Source organism: Phragmites australis, chromosome 17 (assembly GCF_958298935.1).
Source record: "Phragmites australis chromosome 17, lpPhrAust1.1, whole genome shotgun sequence".
Classification (NCBI taxonomy): Eukaryota; Viridiplantae; Streptophyta; class Magnoliopsida; order Poales; family Poaceae; genus Phragmites; species Phragmites australis.
The window spans coordinates 26,686,935-26,711,577 of record NC_084937.1 but is presented as its reverse complement, the minus strand read 5'-3'; the positions used below and the strand labels follow the sequence as shown (position 1 = coordinate 26,711,577).

Genomic DNA, 24,643 nt, shown 5'->3' with positions numbered 1-24,643 from the left:
ACAAAATCAAGTGGCTAGCGGACAGAGTAGCTGGAAATTTGCCGGCTTCTTTAAAGGTGTATATCCTAGAGCGGACATCCATGGCCATGACTTTTTTATGCTTTGCTACTAGAACATATTTCGCATACTTTTGAAGGATGTGTCGTCATTGTGTTCCTATCTGTAAAAATGCCTAGTTCTTTTCTTTTAAGCTAACTTGTCCTGTCCAATTTACCAGAAAGAATGGTGTAAACGTTGTTCCGTTTTGGAGTACGAGATTTCACAGTGTTGGCCATCACACTTCGTCAACCTATGTTACATGCTCACACATGGCGTACCAAACGACCAAACATCTACAGGTTCTAAACTAGGCGAATTTGGGCTCTTCACATTGAGCCGCCTAAAAAAAAACTAGAATCATAGGATAGGAATTGTGCTGCAAAGATTGGACGTATGAAGATAGTGTTACCTGGATCCCAAAAGTATGTAAATCTGGTTTAATTTTATCCCATTCTGTCTCTCCGTCGCCCACTAACCATCTATAATCATATTCTCTTCATTTCGTTCCCTTCCCGATTCCTCTTCCCGTTCCTATTCCTTTTATTTTCTCTCATTTCTAACAGCTTCCTTTCGAAGGGATTCGTGAAGGTAAAGGAGAGAGAATCTTATCCTGAAAAGAATGAATTTGTGAATCCCTTCGTAACGGGAACCGTAAAGTAAAACCGTTGGAACCTTAAAGAAAAGAAAATCCCTTCATGAAGGGATTTTATTCATTGATAGAAATCCTTTGGAGATAGTCTAACGTTGCTGCCTTCAGTGCTGGAAGGATTCAGAGTGATTTAGCTCCTGGTAGTCTCTTTGCTCTCATGATGAGTCCTTGTAGTTATACATATGGTGATTTATTTATTTATTTTTAGAAACGGGGGCCCACACTCATCCATTTGCAGAGGAAATAAACAAGCGCCCCGGGGGGAGCGCCGGGGATCGAACCCGGGTCGCCCCCCGGGAGCTGCCAGCAGGGACCAGTCGGGTCCGGCAGCCCCCTCTATACATATGGTGATAGTTCACGAGTAACTGATGTTTTCGTGGTTTTCATGTGTGAATTTGTAATCTTCCATCCTTTTTTCGTCTCAGAGTTGATTTTTTAGCTTAATCTTACCGCTTTCAGCTGATCTTCCGCATCATCCGACATTCCGACTAGGGGGCGCCATCTTTACCATCAGTGATCTAGAACATGCTCATGTGTCAACAGCAGCCAACAAGTAATGGATGGTGGGAAAGGCATCAATGACTAAATGGCGCGCGGCCACGCGGGAGATGCGTGCATACAACGACTGTCCTGAGAAGCGTGGCCGACCTGCCGGCGCACATAGGCTAGACGAAGGGCAGACGTGGAATGTGTTTAGAATTGAAATGTGAAAGACAGGGAACAGAAAGTAGAGAATGAATAGTCCAAGTGTTTCTTTTATTGATTTGAGTGTGAATTTATACATATTGAATGGATGTCTATTGGGAAGATATTTTTTCGATATTTTTTCCTAATGGATGTCGGTTATATTTGATCACCTGCTTCGTAACAAAATGGATGGAGAACGCAGCGAAGAGTGAGTGGATGGTAAAACGGACATCGGGGGTTCTAACTTCTTTTTAAATAGTAGAAATTACCAAGATACAAAGTAGGTTTCAAAATCGGGCGATACACATTTTATTTTCTAGATTGAATGGCACAGTTTTTCCTTTTAGAGTGGAGGACACACTCCGTTCGTTTTATATAGGTAGTTCTAATTCTCCTTAATAGTTCATGTTATCCTACGTGTTCCATACGTACATGTAACACCCTGTGTTTAGCATGTTGTATAATTACATAATTAGCTCCAAATTAAAACTTTTTAAGGATAATTAAGTAAGCTAGTACATGTACAGGGATGTGTATGTATGCCAGTGCATACACCTTCATACATGTTGGAGGTATTGAGTTGACTAGTTGTTCCAAAGTTTACCAGTGCAAATTCTAGCATGATCACTGCATTAGGTTGACTGTCATGCATTATTGGATTTTATGATTCTTTGTGTGGAGGTTTGAATTAAATGTCTCTCAATTCAAACCTACTCTTAGACTTTGATCAGCTTAAATCAAATTATCTCCAAGCTCAGAGATCCAGATTAAATCAACTCCAAATAAATAATTGAAGTTGATCTTAATCTAAAGTCAAGTTCCAAATTCAAATTTCCAAATTGAATTATTCCAAAGATATGTTTGATTCTCTTTCTCTTTTTCTCTCTTTCTTTTTCTCCTCCAAATTCTCAGTGGGCCGATTCTCTTTTCTTTCTTTCCACAGCCTAAACCGGCCTCTTTCCCTCTTTCCTTTGGGTGCGGCCCATGCCGGCTCCCGCGACCCACCCGACCGCCCTCCTCCCCTCCCGCGCACCTGGGCCGTCTCATGGCCCAGCTTCGCGCGCGCCCAGCCGAAGGCTCCTCTGGCCATGCCGCCTTCTCTGATGCCGACCCCGCTGCCGCGCGTCGACCATCGCCGCACGCCCCTCTTCTCTCTTCTCTCTCCCTTCTCTCCCCGCCAACGCTGCAGGCCACGTCGCCGGCCGCCGCTCTTCGCGGGACAGCTCCGCCCCGAGCCCATGCCTCTCCCTTCTCTCTGCCCCTGCCCCGGCCACTGCGCTGGCGCCGCAGTACGCGTGCTGGCGGTAGCCTGCCGCGCGTCGGCCGACCACAGGCCACCGCCACCGCGTCGCGTGCCTCGCTGCACGCCACTGCTCGCCGTCGACCCGCGGTGGACCCCCGCGCCCGCTCACATGTCCCTCGCCCTCGCCTTAGTGCCGCCTCCCCTCCCAGCTATAAATAGTAGGCCAGCGCTCCCTCCTTATCCCTTTCACCACATCCGCCACCGCCGCCCCGTTTCTCGCCTCGCCACTGCTCGCCGTCGACCATACGCCATCGCCGATGAGCTGCCGAGGAGGACCTTAAGCCGACGCTGCCCGTGTGCCACCATCCGTTGGCCCGGAAAGCTCGACGGGAGCTGCCTTCGCGTGAAGCCCGAGCCGCCGTCATTCGTCGTCCCCACCGTCGACCGCAGCCGCCGCTTGCCGCCGTCCGACCTCACTGGTGAGCCCCCTAGCCTCCCTAGAGTCCCTAGGCTAGCTAAGTAGGCCACCCCATGCGCCAATTTGGCTGATAGCTGCACGCCGACGCGTTTGTGGTTCCGCCACCGCGTCTGGTCGCCGCCGGCGCGTGCGTATGAGTAGTGTGGTCACCGGCCATCGTGCCGTGTGTTAAAGAGGCTCCATGCCTCTTTTTCTTGCAGGTTGGCCCCTTTCCCGTACAGGGGAGGTGCCACCCGTTTCTCTCCGCGTCTTGTTCCCCCTCCGGCGATGAACTGGCATCGTTTCCGCCACCGGCTGCCGTCGAGGTGCCCCCTGCCGAGTCCGTCAGTTCTCAAGGTTGGCCGGCGTGCCTTCGTCGTCGTGAAGCTTTGGCCGAAACACTTTTCCGGTGAGCTCTCTGGTGCGCACCGCCGCAAGATTGCTCGCCGCCGGCCAAACTTCTCCCTCTCCACCGTCCACTCACGTAGGCACGCGCGCCCACCAAACTGGCCAACGGGCCATGGCCTGGCTTGGCCAGACCGGCCTCGGCTCGGCCCAACGGCCGTCTCGGCCCGTGCATCGCTAGCTCGGCCCAAGCAGCCAACCGCCAGCGGGCCAGGCCTCAGCAGGCCGGCCCAGCTCCAGTAGCCCATTTAGCAGCCAGCCCAAATACTCTGTAGGCCGCACTGTGCAAGCCCATTACTGTAGATCCAGGCCCGACCCATCCAGGCCCAGGTGGAGCCCAAGTGGGCCCCACCTGGTCACTGTTCATATGGGCCCCTTTCACTGTTCGGTGGGCCCTACCCATGAATAGTGTATTTTCATATTTTTTTAGATTTAAATATTCTCAGAAACGTAACTTCTCCGTTCTGGCTCCGATTTCGGCGATTCTTTCGCCGAAATTCATCAAAAATCAAGATCTACTCATTGGTCATCTCGTGGTGTTCGTTAAGACTTGTTTGGCTTTTCAATGGGTGTTGATCGGTTTTTCTTTAGTTTAGCCGTATTGATAGTAGTTGTGAATTACAGAGGAGCAAGAGCAAGAACAAGGACATTTGTTTTGCGAGATCTGTGCTGGGATTATTCGGGCTGAGGAGGATCCTGACTTTGACCAAAATCAAGAGGAGAACTCCGGAGAAGGCAAGTCCTATTTTCCTTGATCATATTGAACCTATGTTTTCGAATAATATATATGATCAACTAAAATCGAACTTATTATCGCATGTGCTATATATTACATTTTCTTTCAAACTACTTGTAGTAGTTAACCCTATCAACACTGTCATGCCATACATGTCATCATCCAGAACACATATCACCCTAGGAATACCTGTTGTTACATATATTAACAATAGACGACACCTTGATATCTAGCATGCTTAGGATTGAATACATCTCCTCGGAGATGTCGCTTTTAAACTGCATCTCCTCGGAGATGATAAATTATCATTATCCAATGACAAGTCATATACCATGAATCCTTGATGGATGTGAATTTCGTGATAGATGTGAGATCCTTGTCGGTGTGTGGGATATGGTGGGTGGTGTGTAAAAATGGGTGAAAACTGTTTTGGCGGGGGCAGGTAGAGTAGTCCTCTGTGGGAAGGGATGCTCTTGGGGGCATGTGGTATTGTGGGAATACTCGTGCTGGGAGATGCCCACCCCGGCCGCTTAAGGACCGAGTCATTGCGGCCCGTCTAGCCTAGCCACTACGTACAACCATGCGTCCTGTATGGGCAGGACTTGACTTTCCTTTCACTGGACTGGGTCGGACATCATACCAGGAGGCTGAGAGCAACGAGCAGGCAAGTACTATCCTGTCCCGCATGCTTGGAGGTTTCTAGTACCGGCCAAGGCTTAAAAAGGGATGCTGGCCTTCGGAAGCATGCAGCTCTGGTACTTGGGCGTGTCTCATGGAAAAGCCCGGCAGGAAAGGTGTTTGGAGAGTCTCGGTATGATTCGCTCCTCCGCTTGCAACGGTTGGAGGCTGAGCATATCGTATGGGTAAAGCTGTACAACCTCTGCAGAGTGTAAAACTATTCGAATAGCCGTGTCCACGGTCATGGACATGCGAAAGCAGCAATCGCGTTGACTAGACTCAGGGTGCGTGTGTCTTGATGAGTGAGTGTGTGGACTAGATGTCCGTATGTTAATGTTCCTGGCTCGATTCCGCCAGAAGCTGTGTGATACTAGAGGTACACCAGTTGTGATAAAAGAGACTGCGGAGTGAGGTATAGCCCCTCCCAGGACCGAAAACCCCCAGATAAAGCTTTTTACTGGTTTTGAACTATTAAAACAGTTTTAAAGATAATCATTGATGATACAACTAATACCTGCATAGATTGCTTTACGCTAAAACTATTCCGTAAAGCTTTATCCTTGAAATACTTCATTATGCATCTATGAAACTCTTGAAAGTAGTATAGGGCTTGCTGAGTACCTTTTGTACTCACTCTTGCTGTCATTCAGATGAAGAAGATAATGCCGGCTTTGCCGGGGGCGAAGCCGGAGACGAAGAGTAGTCTAAGCGTCGTGTTCGCACCCTCGTTGCTTATGGCTTGGGTCCTTTTTCCGCTGTGCTTTTCATGAAGGCCGCTAGGCCATATTTGTAAGAGACAATATGGTTTGTAACTTAAAGTACACTATACGTTAATGTATTGTACGAAGTTTGACTGTGATACTACAACTGTTGTACTGTGCGTATCAGCTACGTAATCCAGGGACTGATACAAGAGGCACAGGAGATCCCGGCAACGCGGGTCATACAGTACATGTCCACTGTGTTCCTACTTCTGATGTGCAGGGATGACCAAAATTCTTTAAGGCCCTGTTTGTTTCAGCTTCGGATTCTGGCTTTCAGCTTTTATAATCCGAAGCTGAAACAAACAAGTAGCTTTTGGTTATAGCTTTTTAAAATCTGTTGGTTGGATTGTGAGAATCTGAGAAGCTAGTTTTTCTCAGCTTTTGATAGATTGTGAAAGTCTATTTTACTAAACTGTCTATTAAATTTTTTTAGAATCTACAGTCTAAAAGCTTTTCACAATCCAGCTTTTATAAGCTGCTTTTCAGAATCTCTAGCTGAAACAAATATGCCCTAACATGGCTCAGAACTTTGATGTGTTTAGTTCCATGCTACCTATTACCTAACAGGATGAATCTGAGCAATGGTGTTATTGTAATCAAACCACAGTGACCGTGATGCATATGACATCAAGGCTTGATGCCTTTTCCGCAAGTCCATGCATCGCCTCAACATCAATGCCAGACACGCTAGATGACAGCTATGGGCGTACGCATGGATGCAAACAGAGACACGCTTCACGAGCAATTCGAGGGTCAACAAACAACACTAGTGGAGAAAGAGAGAGAAAAGGTTAACATAAAATGAGAGATGAAGACAAAGAAGTATATATCGTGTAACATCTTCCCAGCGGATGCCGATTACACTTAAATATCCTATCCGGTGCCGTCCAACTATCCCTGGCGTTTCTTCTTGGCGCATATACGGTGAAAATCGGCTAAAAGTTGAAAACTTCGTTAACAAATATATGTAGAAGTTTTGAAATTTTTATCACCCATAGTTAATGTCATATTATGGCTCCACACAAAAATTCAAGACCAAATGGACAAATGTCGGACACAAATGTACGAAGGACAAAAATTGCATCTAAACCCTAAATTTGCCATTTTTTATCTCGCAAACGGTTCGAGTTTTGTCTTGAATTATTATGCGGAACCGTAATATGACATCAGATGTTATTTTTTAAAATAATAGAGCTTCTACGTATATTTTTATAGAGTTTTTAAGTTTCCAACTTTTAGCTGGTTTTCATTGTATATACTCTTTTTCTTCTTAGTCCTCCCGCTCTCTCTTCAAGAACTCTCACTAGTAGTACCTCGCCTAACCTTCAACTCTGAGTAACACTGTGCTCATCCTATCTCGTGCTGCCAGCATATTATTGATTCCTATCACTACTCTATAAACCATCTAGGTCATTCATTTGTCCACGTCGAACGATGCACAATTTTTTTTTAAAAAAAAGTCTATCGAGGAATCATACATGACTGACTATTATTGGTAATGTATATATAGGGATACATGCGTGGTCGTAGAATAATATCATAAAGAGGAACATAATTTTTTATACAGGTTCGGACCTCCGAGTGGATAACAACCCTATGTCTTATCTTGCCTTGATTAATCTCATGATCGGAGTTTACAACAGGAGGTGTGTGCACATCTAGTCCTAAAAAACCAGGCGGATTTTTCCATGTTTCTACTGCTAAAGCCCTAATCGGATGATGGTTGCTTCTATCATGGATCTTTGATGTGTTGATGGTTCTACCTGACTAGTCTTGATATGGGCTATCGCGGCTTAGTAGATCTGAAAGCACGAGTTGTTATGAGGCTTGTGCTCATAGAAAGACTTATTTTGGACATACCTCCTCTCCTCTTTTTATAGTTAGGGTAATTCAGACGTATCCTCCCCGAACTCCTCCGGGCTTAATCCTTCCAAACAAAAGATTTTCCGAATACCTAGGAAACCTTTCTTGTATTTTGTCTCTATATCTTTCTCCGTGGTGGTTACAGTTGGTAGTGGATCGAGTAAGATATGAGGGATCATTGTATATCTCTTATAGATATAATAATAATAATAATAATAATAATAATAATAATAATAATAATAATCGTTAGAGTCCATCTCTATTGCCTGAGATCTTGTATTATCTCAGTCACTTTTTCTAGATCCAACTATCTAGATCCTTCCTTCCTAACCTTATCCTCACCACACCCCCTCTCTCTTCGTCTTCACCCAGCATTACTTGACCTCGATGTGCCATTGATGCCCAATCAACGCCGCCCCAACATTGCCTAACCCTGGCGCCGACGTGGCTCCACCGATGTTCCTCCTCCCTCCTGTATGCCAGCACGCTCCGTTCTTCTTCAACTCTGTCGAGGAGACAACTCGAGTGAGGCTCACTAGGCTTGCCCGCCCTCCTCCTCCTCCATCTTCAGTGGCTCTCGAATCCACCACCACCGGCCACCACTAGCTAGCTTGTAAGAGATTAGACACCCCCGCTCCGACCCTCTCCACCACTGCATCCAGTGGCACCCATGTCGCTTCGCACGTCGTTAGACCAACTTACCTTTGCGTGTCCCTCTAAACAAGTTAGAGTCAGATAAATCCCAACCTCAAACACTAAATCCTCAATCCCTAACTCTAAATCTCACACCCCTAACCTCAATTTATTTTAATTTTTTGTTGAGTGAGAGATTTGCAAGATGTCAGTAGAGTTCAAGCAAAACTATATAAAAAAGGATGACGTATCCTACCTCGCTTTGCTCGTCAGCCATCGCCCATGTCTGGAAGCCTGAACCATGGTCGAACTCGGACACCACCGTCCGAACCCGAACCCATCATAAGTACGGACCCAACCCAGCGCCTCGACCCCTCTTGCTCGCGTGAGAAAAAAAAAAAACGAACCCAAAATTCCCCATCCTCGCTAGGGTTCCCGCGATCCCGCCCTCTCCCTCCGCACCGACGATGTCGTCGGAGCCGCCGTCCGCGGGGTCCCCCGAGGCGCCCGCCTCCGCCTCCCCTCCGAAGGACGCCGGCGGCGGCGGGGGCAGCGCCGCGTCAGGGACCCCGGAGACGAACACGCTCTGGGTGGGCAACCTGCCCTCGCAGGTGAGCGAGGGCGACGTGATGGTTCTGTTCGCCCCGCACGGCGCGCTCGACTGCGCCCTCGCCCGCGCGGGATCCCGTAGCTACGCCTTCGTCCTCTTCCGCTCCCCAGCGGAGGCCCGCGCCGCAGTCGAGGCGACGCGGGGCGCCAAGGTCAAGGGCGCCGCCATGCGCACCGAGTTCGCGCGGCCGGTAATTTATCTTGCCCCTGCCCCCGGCGGGATCTACTCCCTCCCACCCTAGATTTTCCCCTTTGATTTTGCTGCGGTTGGTGCTTACGCGTTTTTATTTTTGCGGTAGCTAGGGTTTAAGTCCGTGTATTTTATGATTTTGTCACATAAGCGGGATTGATCTGCAATCTGGAGCTGCTGATGTATGCTATGCAGGCGGTGTTGGTCGGGGATACTGGCCGTATGCTGTGCTGATCTATTTGCAATCGTGCTGATTATGTCCTTGTTTTGCATTAGATGTTCTCTCTTGGGTGCAATTGCTTACGCAGTAGTGCTACTTTGGCTGTGTTGTGCGATGATCTATGCACGATGATGCCGTTTCATGTTAGTCATACTATAACTTGCAATGAAGATTCAGTGCCTAGCCTGTATGGCATGGTTTATTGTCAGTTGCAGACTTGTAGTTAGTGTTTTTATAGGTGTTTCATTGTAATGCAGGATTGAGTGAGGACAATCTATCTCCATTGTTTTGCTGGAACTGGAAATGAGTACCTGCCTTCTTATGGATTTTGTTTGTTGATTGGTTTTTTACAGGCCAGGGCTGTTAGGAATCTGTGGGTTGGTGGCATTAGCCCATCGGTTTCAAAGGAGGAGCTAGAGGAAGTGTTCCAAAAGTTTGGAAAAATTGAAGGTGTTGCATTCTCCCAGGATCAGACTTCTGCATACATTGATTTCGAGAAGCTCGAAGATGCAATTTCTGCACACAGATCCTTGAATGGAAAAACTTTAGGTGGCATGGAATTGTGTGTTGATTTCCAGAGGTCCAAGGGTAGAGCGGTGTGTATCAATTATCGTTTATGGATTACTGAGTTGTAATTTCTCTGTTACAAGTTTACGAATGATTTTTTCTTATTACAACTTATTTGTACTGATTTGTATAGGAATGGTCAGAGGCGAGCAACTTCAATAGTAGAGTGTCAGGGCCATCGGGTGAAAAGAGAGGCGCTGGCCCTGCAAAGGTATGCTGTGTCTAGATATACTTGTGTCTGTTCTACTGTTAGTTTTCCTCTTTTAACTGCCGATGTTGCTTACCATCATGTTCTGTTTGCATGCCAGGGTTCCACTGGAATACGAATGCGAGAAGCACAACCAACCAATGTTCTCTGGGTTGGTTTTCCGGGTTCATATAAAGTTATTGATGAGGAAGCGCTTCAGCAAGCCATGGCACCATACGGTGTAGTTACGAAGATAAAAATTTTCCAATCAAGGCAGTATGCTTTTGTTGAGTTTGCAAGCGTTGCAGAAGCTTATAATGCTAAGAAGAATCTAGATGGTCGCCTTTTCAATGATCACAGAATTCAGATTCTTTTCTCCAACAGTGAGCTTGCACCAAATAAATTGGATAACCCAACACCGCTTGCTGGGTTTCCTAGATCGGAGATGTATTACAATGATGGTCGTCATGGCCCTGGTCTTGGCAGTGGTACTTTGGAAGGGTATGATCCGCCAAGTGGAGGAAGATCAAGATACTTCGATTATGGTAGTGTAGCTACTCCTGGTGGTATCCTTCAGCCACCTGAACTATTTGATCCAAGAGAAACCAAAAGAATGAGGCTGGATGCTGGTGCTGATCCTTATGATGTAAGGGCGGGTAGTTCAGGTCTCCATTCTGTTGGTTTCCGTCATCAGGACAGCTCTGTGCATGCTGAGGGGAGCTCAAGTCCTGTTATTCGAGTCAAGGGCACAGTGCATCGAACATCATACCTTGAGCACTTCTGGCGTGGTAGTATTGCGAAAGGTGGATCTCCTGTTTGTCGAGCTCGTTGTTTGTCTATAGGGAAGGGCGTTGACATACCTCTGTAAGTCCAAACATCACCTCAGTTATTATTTTTTAAATTTGATTATGCATGTTGTTGATCTTGACTTATTCCACTAATTTTGCAGACCAGATGTTATTAATTGTTCTGCTAGGACGGGACTGGATATGCTGGCGAAGCATTATGCAGATGCTACTGGGTTTGAAATTGTATTTTTCTTACCAGATAGCGAAGATGACTTTGTTTCTTATACTGAGTTCTTGCGCTACTTGGGCTCAAAAAACCGGGCAGGGGTTGTGAAATTTGATGCAGGGGCTACTTTATTTTTGGTACCGCCATCCGATTTCTTGACAAATGTTTTGCAAGTTGATGGTCCAGAGCGCCTTTATGGTGTGCTATTGCACTTTCCACAAATGTCTGCTGCTGCAGCACTGAGGCCACAATTAACAGGACCAGAACTACAACCTTACTATGATGAAAGGGAAACTGTGTCTACTTTGCAAAGAAAGTATAATATCATTTCTCCTATTGACAACCGCCGTCTTGACGCTGATTATCGAGGATTGTTGCGTGAGGATTCGATGCATCATTTGGGGCAAATATCTGGAAGGCCTCGGGTGGATGAAGGCCAAGCAGTTCAGCCAGCTCTTGCAGGTTTTCCTACCAACCAAACGGCAGGGTCACAAGTACAATCTTCACTCAAGCCTGATATTATGGCTACTTTAGCTAAACTTATGCCAAGTGTGCAATCATCAGCTCTGGTAACTGGTCAGGTACCTATGAACTCCACTGACAGACATGTGTCGTCACAGATGCATGATGCATCTACGCTTTCTAAAGTATGGAGACCTGAAAATCAAGCAATGGCTTCGAATTCATCCTTTGGTCAGGTTGCTAATCTTCAGCAGCCAGGACAGCAGTTCACCAGGCAAGCTTCAGCTGCTCATTTGACAAGCTATGGGAACATGGTGGGTGCTCAGGAGCACTCAACGCAACATACTGCTTACAACCCTGAAGTTACTTTGAACTTACCGCCACCACCTCCAATTCCTACACTACCGCACAGTTCTGCTATGTTGCCATCTCAAGGTGGACACAGTTTGCCTACACAGACGAACCAGCAACTTTATCAGCCGGAGCAGTATTATGTGTCCCAAAGCAACTATGGCCATTCTAACCTTCAGGTTAGCAATGCTAACATCCCAGCCCCTCTCGTTCCCCAAGTGAACCCTGGACCATCTCCAACAAATAATCAGATGGGGAATTTGGCCCAGCTCCAGCATGCTATGCCATTGCATGTTAATAGAGGAAGTCAGGATTTCTCTTCTCAGGGGCAACAGCAACAAAATTTTGCTCCTGGTGCTGCACAAGCTCCCGAGGAGGCAGATAAAAGCAAGAAGTACCAGGCAACCCTCCAATTAGCTCAAAGCCTACTGCTTCAGATACAACGTGGATCTGGAAATCAACCTTGAGGCCAAGTTATTGCTTCAGGTAAGTGCACTTCTGCATCTAATATTTTATGTTGTTTGTTATATCTTATCTGTTAGTGTGCAAAGTTCAACTAATCATTGTTAACTTAATCCTAACAGTACCATGCATTTGTTAAGTTCAAATTGTAATTCCTGCAAAGAGTTAGTTTTAAACAATGTTAACAGCAGAGTAATTATCTGAAATGACCATTTTTAGGCATCTCAAGATAGTGTTAAGTTGGCTTAGAATATTAGACACAAGGCACATCTAACACACTGAAATTGAAGTAAAATGAATGAAAACTGAACCAAGAGTATAGATCACTTCTAGTGATCAACTTTTGGTAACAATTCCAGACATTTCTATCCTTGTTAAGTAAGGCCATTTGTGTGCACTTGCTTTTAATAATATTTGCTTGCATAACACTTTTTTGCGAGGATACTTGCATAATATGTTGATTTCTGCTTACTTTCTTGATTGAGTTGCTAAATCTGGTCTGTAGTTCCTTGATAGGCCGAGTGTTTCAGCATTAGAGTAAAACAGTAGATAAATGCATGCTAAAACACTGCATAGCTTACTTGAGGCGATATTAGCTCTTTAATTGATAAATGTATGAACATCTTTAATGTAATGGCATTGTGATATCTATACTTGAGAAGCTGGGATACTTCGAAACAAATTGAAATGAAAAGGCATTCTTCACCAGCTTGAAACACGCAGTTTTTGGTCCTCATGGTAAAGTGGGAATACATAATTCTCATGCTACGATGAGAGTTATACTACAGCATGGTGCTTCGTTTCCCTTTGCGAACCCTGCTAACGTCTGGGCAACTCTTTAGCACGCATTTTCCATGTAGGATGGGCCGTCTGAACCGAGCTGACTTAAAAAGAACAATCACTACACAACAGCTCCTTATCGGGGCACATCGTTTATTCTGTTAAGGTATTGAGTTACATGTTTCACTCACAAACCAAACGGCAAACATTGAGTTTGACATTGGTCGAACTTACCTCGGTATCCCGGCGACAGCTATTGTTAATCCATTGAGCGATGCTCATGATTCTCCAATCCCACCGATCATGCCCTTTCTCGTTACGTGCGAATTGGCATTTGCTGGCAGCCAGCAGCACTCGTATATAACGAGAAAAGCAGGGGTCGTATTGCATACTTCTGCTGTAATTAGCTATCGAAGCAACGGCCTAATGAAACAAAACCAGTTAGCATGCACGAGTCGATATATTTTGTTACGTATTTTGGGTTCACTGTAGCTCATTCTTTTACGTGGTCGATTATTCGCTCGTTCCATGGATTTCGTTCGGTTGCCGACCGGTCCGAGTGCGCTCACAAATTTTTTACTAGGATTAGACGTTCTACTGTTATGTTTCCTTAGTCGGTAAAACTGTCAGTAGGATTGTTTCCGTAGTGGCTAGCCTAGCCAATGGTATGGTGTCCGTGTCAGTATGATTGGTTTCTTTTTATAGATTCTCCAAGATTTAATCGCGCATTATATATGTTGAGGATGATTATGTGATGCTCATAGATACGTACCGACAGCTCTAAACAAAAAAAATACGGATCAAGTTATTGAGCGAAAAAAGGTCACTGCAGGACCCACACAACAGAAGACATTCTCAAAAACAACTGGGCATGCAGGCCATGAAGCAACGAGACCCCACGACATCCTCGAAAAGGCGTGTGGTAGCGTTTGTGGCGCAAGCACGGAAAGAACCCATTATCTAGGCCGCGTAACCTTGTCAGCTGGGCTCGTGAGCGACCGCATGAAAACTAGTCCTCCGGTATGGACCTCTAGCCTCTTCTGTGACCCAACATGTGCAGATCGAGATACTTTACAGTATCATGATCCATTGATTACTGAGTTATCAAATTGCCATGGACACAAGTTTTCCATATATAAACTATATAAGCCATCGATCTCTTGCTGGCTACGTAGGTCAGCACGTGGATGGGCGAGTTGATGCTACTCCGTGTCTCGATTTTTTTACTCTCGTTTTCTTTACCCTTCTCGATGACTTGCTTTCGTTCTCTTAAACGCTGGAAGCTTCCGACGATGCAAATAGCAAGGATATACCAGTTGCGCTGTCGGAATTTTGCGGTCCAAAGTCAAGCTGGGCTGAATCATACGGCTCTAGGCCGTGTTGCTCTTGTGTGGTGTGGCCGAGTGCGCTTGCTTGACCCAAATGGCTAGTCTTTAGCTCCAATCTTTTGTGTCTGGGCAAAACGACTTCTCGCTTGACGTTTATGCCTCAACTGGCTCCTAAACTTATACTGATTTAGAAGTGACTGACGAGTTGGATTAATCTGAGTCTCGTTGAAATCTTTTTGATGCGTTTGCTGCAATCGAGTGCAATTCATGACCGTAATACTATGCGTGTTCAATACTCCTTTCGTACTTTATTCGTCTGCAAGTCAGATTCTTCGGCATCATGCCTGACAGAAGCGTTTGTGTGTAGGTACCCTCAAATCTCAGCTCGGCTGACCCCAAAGAACTAGAAAAGAATTCCCAACTCGACGGCTTGGTCTCCTCTCCTGCAGTGCACAATGGAAGCGGCCCAAGGTGTCAGTGGCTACTCGTTAGCTTCTCGATATGGATGTAGTTGCTAGTTTGCTACCTACCGGACAAGGACAAAATAAGCGTAGTTATCCACAGTTCGGCTTTGGACAGACTTTATTAGGAACCATATCTTTTATCTTTTTTCCAAGTATTTTGAGCTAGGTATTCCAGCCTGGATTTTGTATCCGTATGTTTTGTATGGCCTACTTGTTGGTCTTGTGTTATATTATGTTATGTTATGCTATGATCTGTACTTTTGCTACTAGTGTTTGCTGATTGCGACCGAAGGGAAATCTGTTCGCAGTTGAATCGTGGAAGGCATTCGCATAGCAGCGCATCGCTCCATAGGTCTCGTTGACTTTGAGGCATCGCACTCTCAAACTGTCATAACGTCTGCACGAACAGAGGGCGTGACAGGGCAGCGTCTGGTCGTGAGTGATACCGGAAATGGCCGCAACAGCGTTCTCCGCTTTTTTCTCGACTAGGAGTAGCACTGTAGCAGAAGTCTTCTGTGTCTTTTCTATTATAGGAAGTTTTTCTTTTTGGGGTTGCGTAAAAGGAAGTTTGCCGGCAGCAAAAGGAGCTTTCTATTAGGGTGTTTGGTGTCCGGACGAGCCTTCGTAGTGCTGTATGATATAAATAATCTGACTAAAGTTAAATTTGTTGAAAGAAAGAATATTTAATTTGTTGTACATATCTGGATAGGTTGAGCTGAGTTTCAGTTTGGTTGATTAAATTTAAGGTCGTAAGAGCAGATGTAAGAGTTGATATTGTGATTGTTTATTTATATGAAGATGATTTTGTGACACTGACAAGTGAGCCCACATAAGCAAATGCAGAGTTTGTATCCGTCAGATCAGGCTGCGGCTTCACTCCTGGGTCAGCATGAGACCGTATATTTGCACGTGTCGGGCTAGACTGCAACATTGGATGCAGACAACCAAACGAGCTTTTTTTAAAAAAAAATTTACGCACACATTAGGCTAAGATGGGGAAGATTCGGGGAACCAAAACACACCTTAATGCATCCCAAACAAACAAATTGCTAAAAATAGCACATATGGTATGACTAATCGCCTCAAAACTGATGTTGTTACCACTAAAAAGGTATGAACGGACTTGTCATTCTGCAGTTATTATAGCACACTATAACGAACGAGATTCCCCCGCCTCCGGTTGCCTCCTCGGCACCGAAGGGGTGGGGGAGCTGTGAATCCCGCGATTGGTGTAGATCTCCTGCCTCTAGGTTAGATTTTAGCTAGGGTAGAAGTAGGGTGCCCCATGCTGATGTGGTCGGGTGGGTGCTTTTGTTTCTTTCTTTTCTTCTCCAATTTTGGTGCTACGGGTAGTGGTGCTTCATTTGTTGAAGGATTAGTGAAGACTTTGGTACTCCATGGCAGATCCAAGGACAACGGCGATGTTGATGTGGTCTCCAGTGGTGACGATGACGGTACTGACAATATCTCTAGTGCTGCTTATGTGAGGTTAGTTTATCTCCACATATCTGCGAATCGGTGGGAGATTTCATCATCCCCTTTTGTGGGTTCTGTTTTTGGCTTGTCGGCGTTGTTGCTGGCAAGGGCGGAAGGCTCAACTGGGCTATTGGCTTCGGGATCTAAATGGGTGGCGCCAGTTCTACTCCTCTGTCTACTCCGGTGAGGTGACGATCAGTACTCTTTCAAACCTCTAGTTGCACCCCGACATGTGGTCCGAGGTGTTGGATCTTGCGACAAATCCAAGGTTCGGAGTCCCTCGTCGATCGAATGTGAGGCTTCGGCTAGTGATGGCGCTCTTCGGCGGTGCCAGTAGCTGGAGATGACAATAACAGAGGAGACGATCTAGATGTGTTGCTTTGTAATTTTACTTTTTCTCAGGGTCATCTTTGTAAAATGGGGATGTACTATGCTAACCTATCGATATAATTCCTCCCCTTCGGGGAAAAAAAAACCTCAAGTGCACAAGTTCCATTGGATTAAGAACACAAGAGGATATAGATGAGTTTTGAAAGAATAAGTTAACAAACATTCCCCACTTATATATGGTGATCCTTATGTGTGTTTAGTTTCCTGGATAAGGTTTTATAGAGCTGTATTTGTGTAAGCAGACTGATGGAGGCAAGCAGAGTATAATTATATTTGTTGAAAAGAAGAGTGTTTGGTTTGTTGTATATGTTTGGATAGTCTGATCTGAGTTTCTGTTTACTTGACTGAATCAAAATCGAATGAGCAGATGTAAGAGTTGATATTGTGATTGATTACTTGTACGGAGATGATTTTGTAACATTGATAAGTAGGCTAGGTTTTGAAGTGAAGCTCGGGCAGGATAAGGTTATGTATTTGTATCCGTCGAGCTAGACTAAAACAGTAAATATGAATAAACAAATACATTTATTTATAAGATTATAAGTATCCATCGAGCTAAACCGGAAAAGATCACTCTATCTCGTCCTCGTGTGCAATCCAACATATCTAATGGCTAAGAGTTGAGATTGCGATTGATTACTTGTACGTAGATGATTTTATAACATTGATAAGTGGGCTAGATTTTGAAGTAAAGTTCGGGCAGGATAAAGTTATATATTTGTATCCGTCGAGCTAGATTAAAACAATGAATATAAATAACTAAATATATTTATTTATAAGATTATAAGTATCCATCGAGCAAAACCGGTAAAGATCACTCTATCTCGTCCTCGTGTGCAATCCAACATATGTAATGGCCCGCAGTTGGCTTCAATTTTATATAATTATATTGGCATATCCTCAATCACAAGAAATAAATGACTCAAACCTTTCTATTTTATCATTTTCTCCCAAGTAAAACTGGATGCACGACTCAAAAAAAAAAAAAAAAAAAAAAAACTGGATGCAAATCCCTTTCATGTGTCTAGTTGCATACCCTGCATTCCATCGTATCTACCTCATGCAAAAAATGCCAAAGGGATAAACGGAACAGGGGGACAGAGGTGAACCGTGAACAGCACGCGAATCTCAGGTAAACAAAACCATCCTTTCTTCTCAATTCCTCTCATTTCCTGTCCCTCTTGCTCAGTTTCGTCTTCTTGCAACCCATCGTCTCCTAGATCTTCCTCGCCCAAGAATTTCTCCTGAATTCCTCCTCCCATTTCTGTTCTTGCGCTCAGCGTTCGAATCCCCATTTTTTCTGTCAGTGTTTCAATCTTGACCTTAATCTTGGGTAAAGCCTGCTCCTTGATGCTTTCTACGGCGCCAAGGCGGCGCCTTTGAGGAGATTTGCTCTTGTTGGAGCCGAGAAGATGAACAAGGACAAGGCTCCGATGCCGGGAGACGACGGCTCCGCCTCCGGCTTGCCTCCGCAGTCCTCGCGCCGTGCGGGGGCGCCGCCCTCTTCGTCGACCCCGCCGCCGGAGTACGACATCAGCCGCATGCCGGACTTCCCTACCCGGAACACGGGCCACCGGCGCGCACACTCCGAGATCCTGAGTCTCCCCGACGACCTCGACCTCAGCGCCCCCGGCGCCGGCGATGGGCCGTCGCTGTCGGACGAGAACGACGAGGAGCTCTTCTCCATGTTCCTTGATGTGGACAAGCTGAACTCATCGTGCGGGGCGTTGTCGGAAGCCGAGGCCGAGTCGTCATCTGCCGCGGCTGGCGAGGCTGAGGAGACCGGGCTGGGCCACGCGCCTAGGCCAAGGCATCAGCACAGCCAGTCCATGGACGAGTCCATGTCGATCAACGCGGAACAGCTGGTTGGGGCGCCGGGCATGGATGGGATGTCGTCCGCAGAGGCTAAGAAGGCAGTGTCCGCGGCGAAGCTTGCTGAGCTTGCTCTTGTCGACCCGAAGAGGGCGAAAAGGTCTGCTTCTCACAGAGTTATATGTTTGTTTTTGTGAAATTTCTTCTGTTATGTAGGCTTTTACATGCTAATTATTTCGGTTGGCAAGGTTTATTTTTTAAACAGGTTTGGTCAGGTTTATTTTAAATTGGCTGTATTATTTGTTAATCATCTCATATCAAATGGTTGCATCTGTAAATTTTCTATTGGGAGATTCTTAGCTAAGGGAAGGTTTGCTGCGTGATGTAGTATGAATGAATGGAAATTGTGTAGTTGCTCCAGGTTTGCTTCATAGAGTAGGTTGCGTGAGAGGAAACATAGATCGATAGATCGACAGGTGAGAGTGAGGCGAAAAATTACGCAGTAAGCTTTAGCTTTGAATCTGATTCTTAGATGCAAAGACAAACAGTATTGAGGGCGAAAATGTCTTTCTCACAGAGCTTTTTATGTTCGTTCTTTTGAAATTTCTGCAGTTATGTAGGGTTTTTACACGCAAATCAGTTCAGTTTGCCAGGTTTACTTTGAATGACTGTATTATCTGTTGATCATTTCATATGAAATGATTGCATCTGAAAAAAATTCTCTGAGAGATTTTTAGCTAAGGGAAAATTTACCGTGTGATGTAGTACGAAACTATTGAAGAATGGAAATGGTTAGTTGTTCAAGGTTTGATTCATAGAGTAGGCCACATTAGAAGAAAGATAGGTCATGGGCAGCGGGCAGGTGAGAGAGAGAGAAAAATCGTATGCGGCCAAACACTCAAAAAGTGCAAGTGGGATCTGTTCCCTCAGTTCCGGAGTCCTTCCATTGCCTTCTTTTAGGATGCATTATTGTCCAAGATAAAGTGAATTTTATGTCATGAATATGACAGCATGCTTATGCTGATTGATTGTTGGTATCTATTGTTTGACAGGATTTGGGCTAACAGACAATCTGCTGCAAGATCAAAGGAAAGGAAAATGCGCTATATTTCTGAACTTGAGCGCAAGGTGCAAACCCTGCAAACAGAAGCAACAACATTGTCAGCTCAGCTGGCATTGCTGCAGGTAGGCACTATTTCTCTGGAGCTCGCTTGTGCATTTTACTTGTTTGAAGTTAGACCAATCTGCGTGGCATATATGTGTTAAACCAGCTCTTTGGGTTCTTCCTGAGATCATTGAGGTTTAGGAACTGATCGACAATTAAATCCATAGTCGAAGAAGCATAGTTTTAAAAACCAGACTGATCATTGAGCCACTCACATGCATAGTTTGGTGGTCCGACTGGCAGTTTGGCAGTTGAACCACGGTTCAAAATAGTGTTAGATGCTTTAATATTTTTTCCATACAACGCAGCCTGGCTCCCCTTCCCTGCTGCCGCGCGCGCCGGAACCCAGGGTCCGTGTCCTGCTCTTATCAACACATGCTTTTTAGGAATATTTTGACCGAAGTCCACATGAATGGCATTTAATCCGTACTATGTGTTGCCTTGTCATATGCATGACAAGCATTGTTTGGGCACCAGAAATAGTATTTTGACTTCGACATCCTTGAATGGTTTTTAATCCAAGTAGAAGTATTAGCTTTTTTCCTTGTCGTAACCATAATAAGCGTATCTTGGGTGGCAAGTTGGGGGTTTGGAGAAGAGGTCGGGGGTTTGACCCACTAATATCGCACTTCACCTGATTTTTAATAAAATGATAATTACTGGCCAGTTTGTTTTCCTTTCTGATTTATACGTCATATCAGACTGGGCCAGCTGCCGGTTTCTTTTTGGGTCGAACCAGTGGTCTGATCTGTTTTAAAAATTTGTGCTGAAGTATAACCATCTGTTAAGTGCCTTTTGGCCTATCCAATACTCTGTCGTTGTTTTGTGCATATGCTGTCTCTGTTTTGGAGATCTTGTTTAATATTAAAATGGTGTTGAGCAAATTTGCTTTCTTTATAAAAGGGAAGGCATTCCAAGAATGGTAGATGTGATATATTAGTGCAACTGTGCAGACACAAGTGGCATTGAGATATGTCCTTGCATTGTACAAAACAATATCACATTCATGTGGTTTTAACACAGTACAACCACATGTTATGTTATATTACTTGGAAGCATCATGCTTGTAAAAAGGCTACAGCGACTGTGTTGGGACTGTACAGTGTCGTAGAGAGCGCGAGGGCGCTGTAGATGATGTGAACAGGGCAGTGCCATGCATGTGGTGCCGGCGATGCCGAGGACATCCTGAACAGTTAGACAAGCCGACATGGAGGCATGCGGACGGGGCAGCGGCACGTGAAGGCGCCCCTTGAGGCGCTGCGCATAGCTGTCCCTCGCACGGCCGTGGATGAGGAGCTTGTCGGAGAAGAGTCGACACTGATGTCGGAGTAGAGGCGCGAGAGGACGGTGGACGGCGGTGGGCGACGCAAACCAAAAAAGAAACGCCAATCAAACGATTGGCAAGAGAGAAAAACCAATCAACAGATCGGAAAAGGACTCTATAGGGCGGCGAATCAACATGATCGGCGATGCGAACCCTAGCTATGGGTGGCGCAGCCCCCGGGAGAGATCGTTGAGATTGGATCATCTCCCAGGGGTGGCACACGGAAGCATTGGAGGTGGCGACTCAGGAATGGTGCCGACCTGATACCATGTAAACTAGAGGAATTGGTGTATTGCGATGGATGTATTGCTTGAGCCTCGAGAGCAGATTATATAGAGTACAAGGCTTGGAGGGCAAGAATTCGCTTCTAGAAATAAGGCATGTATCATGGGATTTAAAATCCTAAACTACCAAATACAGAGATATGCCAATATACTCTAACAATGCTACAAGATGCACTTTCTCATCTCCCTATGGTGCGAAACTATTGATCAAATTCCACTGTAATGCTATGTCATGCTCGTTTTGAAATGGGTTGATAGTATTGTATAAGGAATAGGATGTTACTTGTTGCGAGTGAGTGACAACCTTCTTCCACAAGTGACTCACTTGTTAGGTCGTTATGCCATTCACATGCTTACCCAAGTAGTAGGAGGTGCTGTTGGTGTTCCCCAGGTGGAGATAATATTCAGAAAGAAAATACTGTTAGAGAGGATATGCTCTATACTTTCTTATGTCACAAAGTGATCTGTTTAAATCTTTGTCATATCATCCTAAACGAAAGACCAAAACTATGCTGTGCACAGAAAGTATGCCAGCATACATAAGTTTTGACATGTTAAAGCTTTAGTGAAATGAGGTCCCTAATTTTAGTAATTTTCATTTGTATCACTATTACTTTCTGGGTCTACCAATTAATGTGCAGAATACTGCGGAAGGCCAGATACTTGTGTTTCACCATGCTAATTTGATTATATATGTTTTAACGGTTATTCTGCTCATTTACCTTGCATTTGCTTTAGATAACTAACAATTATTCTGCTCATTATGTTGCCATGTTAGAGAGACACCACTGGGCTAACAACTGAGAATAGTGAGTTGAAGATACGTCTGCAGGCCATGGAGCAACAAGTCCACTTACAAGATGGTAATATTCATTCAACTCTTATGATTGAAAGATTTTACCCTGTCCAACCTTCTCTTCTTGGTGCTACAACGTTCTCTTCTTCCACGCATGCCGCTGTGAATGAATATTTCATTACTAATGTTTTGTGCTTCTTGGTGCAGCTTTGAACGACACTGTGAAAGCTGAGGTTCAGCGGCTGAAGGTAGCAACAGGACAGGTGGCCAATGGTGGTGGAGGGATGATGATGAACTTTGGCACCATGCCGCGCCCATTTGGAGGTAACCAGCAGATGTTTCACAACAACCAAGCGATGCAATCTATGATGGCGACGCATCAGCTGCAGCAGCTGCAGCTCCACTCTCAGCCCCAGCAGCAGCCAATGCACCCGCTGCAGGCGCCGCAGCTCCAGCAGGCGGCAAGAGAGTTCAAGATGAAAGGGCCGATGGGCATGCAGGGCCAGTGGGGTGATGGGAAGTCAGGGAGCAGCGGCAGTTGAGCTACTGACTCTGATAAAAGTTTGGTGTCTGTGGTGGTTAGGAGTGGAGATCGCTTGTTTTGGGGATGCTGCTGCGCAAGTATAGTTATCATTAACTCAGTTACCTATCTATATAGGCTCAGTTCGGCTTCAGCTTCGGTTTATCGTTAACTCAGTTACTTATAGGTTCAGTTCTGCTGGGTCACAGATGTTTATCTGCTGGATGGAGTCTGTTTGTATCTCTTTGCTAGTTTAAGTGTAAAAAAAAATGTTGGATCCTTAAGAGTGCCGGATGAATTCTTCCGTTTTGGTCAGGTACTCACTCAGGTAGCACATCACTAGGATGTATTGCATCTAGATATGTATCCTTTGGTGGTGTTGTTATTTAACTCTGAAGTCACTGCTGGATTTGGAATCGTGCTGACCGTTCTACATGGGAAGTAGACTCAGGGCCGGTCCGGAGGGGGTCAAGCGGTGCAACCACCCCGGGCTTCTAAAATTCAAAAACCCTATATGTATATGTATACGGTGTATATCGGTTTAAAAATAAACTGAAAAAATTAGATCTGAACGATTTATATTTAATAATGAGATCTTATTTTTTATCTCGCTTTGGGCTACTGAAATGTCAGAACCGGACCTGAGTAGACTAGCTTATTTCTATCCAAGGTGCCTTTCATGAGTCGTCACGCTTCAGTGTAGCTTGCGAGACGTTCGCTCATGTGGCCTTGGATTGTCTCTCGTCTTGTAACGTGCCATTTGAACGATTTGATGAGAAGCCAAACGTTTGCCCGGTCTGGAACACATGGCTCGTCGCGACGGTGACCGAACGAAACCAACCGTTCTCCATGGACCTTGGAGTGGACTGGTGATGTGCGGATGCATGGTTATATATCGTTTCTCAACACCCGTCCCATCGACCAAACCAGACGTCTCCTGTAATATATCGAGATTGATTGCCCTGATTAACACTGACATTGTAATGAAACGTAGCTAATCAGTGATCATTCTCCAAATCTAACATATGGTCCGTGGACCTTTTAACACTTGATGTGCAGTGGTGCAATATATGTCACTCTGACTGACTGATGGGTCTAGAGCTCTTCGTTCCAGAGACGAACAACTGCCATATGAAGTAACAGTTAGTTCGACACAGAAACAACAAGAAATTCACCAATACTCGCCAAGATGGGCACCAGAAAGTTAGCTCTTCGCGTGCAGTAGCATGCACTAGACTTTGACACGATCTTGACTCGTAGTTGGCCTAAACTTGACGAGCACAAATAGACGTACATGAGCAGCACAAGTTCTGCACACTCTTCACTGTTGTATCCTGCGCTTGAGCTGCTGGGCTTCTCACGCGTGCCTACCCGCAACGAACGACGTACGTGAAGAGATCATGAGCAGCAGCGCGGTCTCCGTTTCCTCCTCTCCTCCCACGCCGCCGTCGCCGCTGCCGGTCAGCGTCGGGCCGGGGCTCCAGAGGTACGCGTTCACGCCGTCCCCGCCTTTCTCCCCACCGGGCGGGTCCTCGCCGCTGCTTCGGGTGGTGCTCGGAGCCGAATATGCTGCTGCATTCCGCGTTCTCCATGGACACGTTTTCTCAAGAACCATCGCGTCGACGACCGACGACGACTACGAGGCGGTTTGATCTCGGAGCGTGGTAAGAAATTTAAAGTTGATACACTGCTAGTATCCTCTCTAGATTGGTGGTTCAGGGAGGTCTGATCGACTACGTTTGCGTTGATTGCAGTTTGAAGTGGTTACTGATGCTGGTGTGCAGCTGTTGCTGTTATTCGAAGCCGTGAGGGCTTGAGATGACAAGAGAGATCGAGATGACTCGGTAAGTCAACTTATTTCCATTTTACAAACATACTACATATAGTCCAATAATCAAAAGGTACTATTAGTAATAAAATCAAAATGACTCCTGCTAGTGATGGCAGCCTGCATCCATGTCTTGTGAAAGGCTCAGATCTCAGGCTTCAGGATCTCCAACATGAGCAACAACTCCTTGGTATCAGCAGACCTAGTCCCATGCATAATCAAAAGATACTACCGGTAACAAAATCATAATGACTCATGCT

At 45.5% G+C, this 24,643-nt stretch overlaps 3 protein-coding genes across 6 annotated transcripts; all 3 read left to right on the top strand.

Annotated features, from left to right (window-relative positions):
- The first annotated feature begins 2,463 nt into the window (after nucleotides 1–2,463).
- LOC133897033 (uncharacterized) lies at nucleotides 2,464–3,141 on the top strand. Its single transcript, XM_062337624.1, has one exon. It carries the CDS (start codon nucleotides 2,464–2,466, stop codon nucleotides 3,139–3,141), a length of 678 nt encoding a protein of 225 aa, XP_062193608.1.
- A 5,373-nt stretch (nucleotides 3,142–8,514) lies between these two features.
- Nucleotides 8,515–15,036, top strand: LOC133897131 (flowering time control protein FPA-like). Of its 3 annotated transcripts, XM_062337717.1 has the most exons (7): nucleotides 8,515–8,954; nucleotides 9,527–9,769; nucleotides 9,874–9,951; nucleotides 10,049–10,791; nucleotides 10,877–11,435; nucleotides 11,523–12,240; nucleotides 14,692–15,036. In XM_062337717.1, the coding sequence occupies exons 1-6, from the start codon at nucleotides 8,622–8,624 to the stop codon at nucleotides 12,219–12,221; spliced, it is 2,655 nt and encodes an 884-aa protein (XP_062193701.1). In that variant the 5' UTR covers nucleotides 8,515–8,621; the 3' UTR covers nucleotides 12,222–12,240; nucleotides 14,692–15,036. The 3 variants fall into 3 exon arrangements, with proteins under 3 accessions (XP_062193701.1, XP_062193698.1, XP_062193700.1); XM_062337714.1 differs by having other exon boundaries at nucleotides 8,516–8,954; nucleotides 10,877–12,240; XM_062337716.1 differs by lacking the exon at nucleotides 14,692–15,036 and adding an exon at nucleotides 13,829–14,584 and having other exon boundaries at nucleotides 8,516–8,954; nucleotides 10,877–12,240.
- A 2,619-nt stretch (nucleotides 15,037–17,655) lies between these two features.
- LOC133897132 (transcription factor RF2a-like) lies at nucleotides 17,656–22,971 on the top strand. Of its 2 annotated transcripts, XM_062337719.1 has the most exons (5): nucleotides 17,656–17,786; nucleotides 17,962–18,626; nucleotides 19,519–19,651; nucleotides 22,018–22,102; nucleotides 22,243–22,971. In XM_062337719.1, the coding sequence occupies exons 2-5, from the start codon at nucleotides 18,067–18,069 to the stop codon at nucleotides 22,575–22,577; spliced, it is 1,113 nt and encodes a 370-aa protein (XP_062193703.1). In that variant the 5' UTR covers nucleotides 17,656–17,786; nucleotides 17,962–18,066; the 3' UTR covers nucleotides 22,578–22,971. The 2 variants fall into 2 exon arrangements, with proteins under 2 accessions (XP_062193703.1, XP_062193702.1); XM_062337718.1 differs by lacking the exon at nucleotides 17,656–17,786 and having other exon boundaries at nucleotides 17,793–18,626.
- Nucleotides 22,972–24,643: the final 1,672 nt, after the last annotated feature.